Below are 8,126 nucleotides of genomic sequence, written 5' to 3'. Positions count from 1 at the left end.
ACCAGGGATCAATTCGCCAGATAGAAACACAGTGTTTATAAAATTAATTTATTGGAAAAAGAAATAGTCACAACTATTTACAGCAAAACAACACGCACACTTGCAACTGGGAAACTAGGGTACCCTATAAACCTAGGCGCAGGGATCTCCCTAAAGAGATTTACCCTGTGATTTCTTCCCAGCAAAATCCTTTGCAGCGTCTCCTAGTTTCTCCCAGCTTCTTACCAAGCTTCTTCTTCTTAAGAATTCCCTTCCAAAACTAAAACTGAGATGAGCTTATCTCATCTGGCGAGCTGTCTCCCTCCCCCAGGTGCTTGCAATATGACCCAGCCCCTAATTGGTGGGGGGAACAGCAACACAAACACAGCCACATGCAAAGCATCACAGACCACTTTGCAACATTCCAACCAAAAACAAAATTAACCCCTGGTCCCTGAAGTGCTGGAACCAGGCTACAGAATACAACACAAATATACCTATATATATACAACCATAATATATATGTAATATTGACAGGTAGGGGTAATAGCGGGGTTGACCTTTATTAAAAACTGTCACATTTACCCCTACCGTCACAGTCCATATTTACTAAGCGGTGCTATTTCCTGTCACCTGTCACAGTGGCGGGCCGAGCTGACTCTAATGTGGCCGCCACCGCAGTTTTAAAATAGCGCGGGCGGCGCGCGGGCTGTCTCCAACCGAAACCGGTTTTCCCGCGCCTCGGGCGCTTTCAATAGTAAGCGTCATTAGCGCTTATCTATTGAAGCGGCCGCCGCGCGGGAAACTCCGTTTTTAAACGGAGAACGGACCCGCGGCTAGCCCGCTTACGATCCCGGCCAGCTCCCGGCAAGCTTTAGACTGAGCTTAGCCGGGACAGTAGAGCACACCTGTGAGCACGTAACCTGCATACGGGACAAGGGTTAACACACAGCTACCTAGCTGACCCACTTTTTAACCTTTGTCTGTACGTTCTGTATTTGTTTAGCTTTCTCCAGGCACTCCAAATTGACTTCATAATCCACATAACAAGACCAACGGTTTGGCCTCTAAAAGCCTTCATCAGGGTGCCACCCTTAGAGACGGAACCATGTGTCTTCTTATGTAATCTAATAAATTCTTTCTGGATTATAACTTCAAACCACAGTGTCTCGAGATTTCTTAACAATTGCTATAAAATGACAGGTGGCTTCTTGTGTTCTCTGGAGCACCCAGAAACCTCTCGTCTATTTTTATATGAATTTATAACAATGTAGGTGTGCAGTGCACGATATTGCTTTCTAGGTTCTGTATCCCATATCCTAATAAAATATACAAGTCATTAAAATATGCAAAACATTTCTAAAGCATTCTGCTTTAAACAAACTCGAGATAATGCCCCTGTTTTATGACACCTTTATCTCTTATCATGTGTGGTTATACAGCAGCTGCTGCTGCTGCTGCTGCTGCCCCAGATCTCCCAGTTCCACGGTTGACAATACCACAATGGCATTACACAGTATGAGCACTGGCTGCTATGGCTGTGTGCTGATCATGCTTCAATCCTCATAAAGAAAGAGAGAGAAAGGGGGAGGCGGCCTGAGATCGCCATCTGTGTCATGTGCTCTGGTATTCATGTGTTTACAGTAGGAGATTTCTGGTGCAAGTCTATTACCTGTATTACAGTAATCACCTGGATGACGTACCACTGTAGCTTCAGTAGCATCAGAGACAGGAAAAGCCAACAAGCAACAGAGGGAGAGACAGCGAGAGGGAGATCAAGGGGCAAGACACTCGGCGCGGCCCCTTTAAGGAACCGGCTCGGAAGACCCTAGAACACAGCGCTGGGTTCGCTTCCATCCTAGGACTCTTCACCCCATGCCAAGAATAGGATCAAACATTTAAAACCGGATTTAAAAAAATAAGACTTTTTTTTTTTGTTTTTTTTTAAACCAGGGAATCTAAAGGAGGATATTTTTTTTTAAAAAAAGAAAAAAAATGGAGGATCCAACCCATAAAGAAAAGCTGGAACACATGCAATGACCCCCCCAAGTTGACGGGTAGATTCTTCATGCTTTCCCCTGGGATGACACATGGCAGAAATGCTTTAATTTGCTGATCAACATCAAAAGAAATAAAGCCAGAGAGAGAGAGAGAGAGAGGAAAGGGGGGGATCCCACGTGCAATGCACAAACTCTGGAGCTGCTGCTAGCAAAGTATCATTGAAGCTGGGGACAGCGGGGGATCACGACTTGGGATCTCTGCGATCGAGTCGGCAAACAGGTGAAGGATTCGTTACCAACAGCGACATTCTCCCCCCCAGATCGCGTGGCTCCTGTGTCAGTAATGGACAGCTCAGTTGACAACCCCTGGGAAACTCAACCCATCTGTTGCTGAGCCTCCTGTATAGGCTGATTGCGCTGCAAACTTGTTGATCACCCTCTTCCTCTCCCTATGCAACTGCAATCTGTCTAAAAAATATTTTTTTCATGTTATCTACTTGGGATGTTTCCTTCAGATCACCTTAGTTTGGGTGTTTTTATTTTTTATATATTTCTCCTAGGTGGTGACACTAATCATTTGGAGTAAAAGCCCCTTTTTTTTGTTCTCCTCTGCACCAGATCTTGTGTGTGGGTATTATTTTATTTTTTTAAACTGATCTCCAAGCACATTTTGGTTAACTTTATGGGGGAGACCACCCTTTCTGGAGATGCTAAGGAAGGAGTTACCTCTGCCAGAGGGCTGGGAAGAAGCCAGGGATGTCGATGGAAAAGTCTATTACATTGACCACACCAATAAAGCCACTAGCTGGATAGATCCTAGAGACAGGTAAGAAGACATTCCCATTTTTCTACCATGGCATATATTATATTATCTTGTCACCTCTCAAAATGTAACCATTGTGATATTAGTGCTGTTCAGAATTATGGCAGATTGATTATTACTAGTATCAGCCATGCTGTTTGTTCAGATGATTATTGTTATTTCAGAGCATAATTTAGTAATATTAATGTTATTGATATTATGGCAGTTATATTTAATTATTTATTGCTATTACCATTATTATTGTGGGTATTTTCTATTATTTATTACTATTATTGTTGTTATTTTCTATTATTTATTTCTATTATTGTAGTCATTTTCTATTACCTACTGCTATTGTCATTATTATTATTATTTTAATTTATTTATTATTATTATTGTAGTTATTTCTATTATTTATTAGTATTATTATTGATAGGACGGATTATATTATTGCTATAATTATTGTTTTTATTCTTGCTTTCACTATTATGTGCAATGGTTTAAGTGCCATTTAAAAGTAGAGCTTAATATCAAGGTATGCGGTAAAGCGCTGTACACGATATTATCAAAAAATGTATTCTATTTTTGTGATGCAGGGACAGTAAGGGAGAGGGCCTTTTAAAATAAATATAAAAAACAATATTTTAACCAAAGTGGAAGTGTACACTAACAAATAAAAAGTAGTGTTATTCTGTAGTCTATCACACTGGCAAATCATTGACTGTTGCTGCCATTACCTTTCCATTTAAATTCCATTCCTATGTTAAAATGATTACATTGCATTATCTGTGCCAGATGATTTTATATCCTCTATTACTTGACAATGCAACTAACACTATTATTAATATTATTTTTTTATTGTTATTAGTACTATTGGTAGGATTTTTTATTGTCATTACAGTAGTACTATTGGTAGGATAATCATTAATAAAAAATATAATAATGTCATTATTATTGTGTATTCCAGTTAGCATTTAAAAATGAATATTGCATTCAATAATGCACAGTGCTGTACTTTGTTTCTACCAGGTGAAATATCTTTTTTCACTTGAAATTTAATAAATGAAATGCCATTTTGGTGCATTTTTAGATGTATGAAGGATAACCTTTTATTACAATTTTTTATTGTTAATAGCTATCATTGAAACAATTATTTGTTATTATTATTAGTAGTGGTGCTAGTAATAATACAGTACATCTAACCATTGATTCATTAACTTAAAATATCCTCTAACATTTACATGTGACCTCTGTCCTTAGGTGCAGTACAATCAACATATCATGGTGTATATAACATCTTATTGCAGATTTACTGTATGAATTTAATAGCAATGCTTAGATGTTATATTATATCAGCACTGCCAACATTTGCAACAATACTATACACATACAAATCTATCTAGAAATGAATCACTGTAATTGTCTGGTTAACTCTATATCACTAGTTTGTTTTGTTTCAAAGTAATAATCTCTCAGCCAATAATAATTGTAATTATAATGATTTGCGTTTCCCATTTTTCTTTTGACTTCTGGTACAGTATGGAAGATGATAAAAGGGGCAGCTACATGTACAGGGCATAGATCAATCAGCTCAGATTAACTAACAAAAAGAGCCTTACACTAAATACCGAAGGAGTTGATGAAACTAAGAATTATATTATTATTCCTTCCACGTATCTACAGTAACTTTTGTTTTACTGGCTTCTGTTACCATTCCTAGCACAGAAGAAGGGATGATACAACATGAAAAAGTAATTTGCATGCTCTGCTTGAGATTCATATTAGAAGCTATCGGACAAGTTCTTAGCAAATAAACCCAGTTTCTTTTGACTGGGAAACTGATTTGAATGCAATGCGTTGCAGACCCCCGTGGCACTTAAGGGGTTATGGTTTAGTGTATTATTTGCTCTAGGTCAGGGTTGGCCAACTCCAGTCCTCAAGGGCAGCTTTTCAGGATATCCCTGCTGCAGCACAGGTAGCTCAGTCATTATCATTGAGTCACCTGTGCTGAAGCAGGGATATCCTGAATACCTGACCTGTAGGTGGCCCTTGATATGCACTTTATATGGATTGTATATAAGATACACAGTAATATAGGGGAATGTAGTGCAAAACTGAGTTATTAAGTGCATCCGATAACAAACATTGCGAGAAGGGTTTCCAAAGATTTTACGTTCTAATTACCCAAGTTTTTGCTCTGTCAGTCTTCTTGTTACCATTTATAGTACACTTACTGTACAATGTTCATTGAATGTCACAGGGGCCAGTATGCACGGTGATAGCACTTAGGACATTCACTATATATCATTATATCATTTTTGCTTGGGTCTAGGGTTGATTTCCTTATTCCAGATGACAGGGCCCCAAAGCCAGACTGTCCATGGCACTCTGCTGCTACGGACATTCTGGCAGTGATATTGTTAATGGAAGTGGTGCAGCTATCTAGTGTGTTCTAGCTTTAACCCAAACGTTCTGCCGTCATCGTTTGCCAAGTGTCACAGTTGCCTATTGGCTGTGCTGTTTTAGGCATGCATCTGATTTGAAGAATTTGAGTGTATAAAGTGACAGAATTGCTGTAAGTCAATGAAATCCAATGTAAATCTGCTACATACTGTAAGTAGCCACACCGTGAAAATATTGTAAATTGTGCCACTTTCATCTGTCCTGGCTTTATCGTGGTATCTCATAAATGTTCCCAAAGTCTAAATCAAATAGGAGTAACGTTTGCTATTTATTTCCACCTATCAAAATAAAATTATTCAACATGATCAACTTTAAAATTAGATTACATTTTTAAATAAACAGTGTTTACAGTTTGCTCAGGGGACTAGTGGGTTTTACATAAAGTATAACATTTTAGGATTTCTACAACACCTTTACCTGTCAGAGAGACCTGTAGTAACATAGCATGTGAGGATTTATAAAGACATTTCCATTAATGCATTACTCTAAAACACTATTAATACCGATCCAGAGGAGGGCAAAAAATATAATTATGCCCTTATCATTTCTCTTGATATCGTCCCTTTCTAAAGATTGTCTAGAGATGTAGGGCTCTACAGACCAAAGTGAGATGGCATTATTGATCAATTACTACTTGGATGAATGGCAATTAACAAATGATAATGGCTATCATATTTAGTGAATAGATCCTTTAATCCAGGGATGGAAAACTCACAGGCGCCTGGTCACCTAAAATGTAACCCCTGGCACCTGTGCTGTATGCAGCTTTGACTGACCTGTCAGTGGCCGCCAGGACTGGCAACAGCGCTCCCAGCATTCTCTCATAGTGCGAACGCAAAGCCACTTTGGGTGCGCTATGATTGGCTGCGGTGGTGACTGATAGGTCATCCGGAAGGGCCCTCCCAAGCCACATAACAGACACTGGCTCCTAAAAAAATCTGTCTGATTCCTAAGTATTTTATATATTTTTTTCCACCCCTGCCTTAATCTCTTCTTAAACATATCCAGTATATCTGTCGTCTCAGTCATTACATGTAGGTAATTCCACATTATAACTGCCTTGAGTGTAAAGAATATTTTCCATTGTTGCTGGTGAAATCTTCATCCTTCCCACCCCAGGGAGAGATTATGCATTGATATGACATCCCTTGGGAGTAAAAAAACCAATCCTTTCAGCATCTTTATACAGTATTGAGTATTAATACATTTGTTAATAATAATAATACCCTACTTTACCAATCTTTATTCCACAATGAGCAATCTTATTATGGATAGTCTTCCATCTCCTTTATTAATTTGGTGTTTTTACGGCATTCTGAGGGTCACAGTAAAAAAAAAGATGACATATACTGTACCAGTTTTGATTCTGTTAGTGATGTTTTGTTTACCGTAATTAATTTTATTTTGGTTAATTGTACTTGATACTGGCAAAAGTAATTGGTAAACATGCACCTAAACAATATCTTTTAGAAAGAGCACGTTATTGATGTTTGACTTAGTGACCGAGTATGAGAAATATTGTACAACAGGGCTGTCCCACTGCCCCGGGAATGAATGGTCAAACTGTTCCAGCAGTTTCACCGGGGGCCACTCCTTTAGGAAAGCAGCATGCAATCTACCCACACAAGCAAACAAACAGCAGTATTTTGTCAGTGCAAATACTGTGACAGTTTCATGGGTCAAGATACTCTATCTGAAAACCATGATGGATTTTGGTGTCTTAAAACAATGCATAACGTTTCTTACGTGTTCTTGGGGACATGTAGATGACATGCAGGTATCCTGGTGTGCTCCTCTCACCTTCTGGTCTTTGTTCATCATTAAGAGTTAGGGATAATTAAAATACGCCGATGCGCCATTCAGGATATTTTTGGCGAACATCCCCATAGACTTTAATAGGTATCTTTGGCTGAAAACTGCCTGAATGGCCTCTTTGGCGTATACAGAATAAGGCCCCTAATGTGTCGCAGATTCAGGAGGACTAAGGTGAAAGCCTTTCTGAGCCCACACCAGTTTACCTATTTAAAAAAGTATTTATATACTTATAACCAGTGGTTGACAAATCACCAAAAAATCTACTCGCCACACAAAAAAATCTACTCGCCACCTAGTACCAAACGTATGCTGCTTGGGCCAATAGGAGCTCGCCACGATGTTAAATCCACTCGCCCGGGGCGAGCAAATGTATAGGTTTGTCGAACACTGCTTATAACACGACATTAAGGCAATAGACACAATAAACAGCACTAACCAAACATAGACATTCAGTATGGAGAGAAGCATGATAAACCACACTGAACTATGTACTGTATAAAAGGCTAGTTATAGTTCTTTGCATTAAATATACTTTAATACAGCCAAAAGGTAACAAAACCATTATGTCTAGTCTTTCTAAAATTAAGAACGACAAGTTTGAGTGTTGTAACTTTATTTAAATACCAATATATTTATTGAAATAACATTAACTATATTTGATGCTGATCAGGTAATCAGATGAATGGGTATTGCATGTTGGGAACAGCAGAATCTGCCTTGTCAATGAACATAGTACTTTGTAGTTATAATGCTAGTTCAAGCCTCTCGCAGCACCCTGTACTTGAAGAAAATATCAGGAGATAAACAAGTTATGGTGAATTAAAAAGTGACAACCCCCCTCACCCACCACAGAGTACAGTAATGATAAAGAACACATGAGATCGTTGACATGTCTCATACAGATCCGCAAACCTGCCTACCCTCATAATCACACAGCCTCCAGTGCTTCTCCTGCAGCCAGGGATTCTGGATAATGACATGCAAATGAGCACTCATAGTGCATCAATTTTTGGCTTCTTATTAATTTCAAAATGGATCTCTTTAAGCGTGCTGTTTTACCCAGTATT

The 8,126-nt window shown here is 38.7% G+C and overlaps 1 protein-coding gene across 1 annotated transcript in view; it reads left to right on the top strand.

The window, feature by feature from the left end:
• Nucleotides 1-1,553: 1,553 nt before the first annotated feature.
• The window catches only part of WWC1 (WW and C2 domain containing 1), a 242,725-nt gene continuing 236,152 nt past the window's right edge, over nucleotides 1,554-8,126 (top strand). The window contains exon 1 of the mRNA XM_075601891.1: nucleotides 1,554-2,805. Within this exon, the coding sequence (XP_075458006.1) occupies nucleotides 2,687-2,805 (119 nt within the window). The 5' untranslated portion in view covers nucleotides 1,554-2,686. The remainder of the gene's footprint in view (nucleotides 2,806-8,126) is intronic.

The sequence above is a fragment of the Ascaphus truei genome, chromosome 5 (genome assembly GCF_040206685.1).
Source record: "Ascaphus truei isolate aAscTru1 chromosome 5, aAscTru1.hap1, whole genome shotgun sequence".
Taxonomy (NCBI): Eukaryota; Metazoa; Chordata; class Amphibia; order Anura; family Ascaphidae; genus Ascaphus; species Ascaphus truei.
This window is presented reverse-complemented; position numbering and strand designations above follow the sequence as displayed.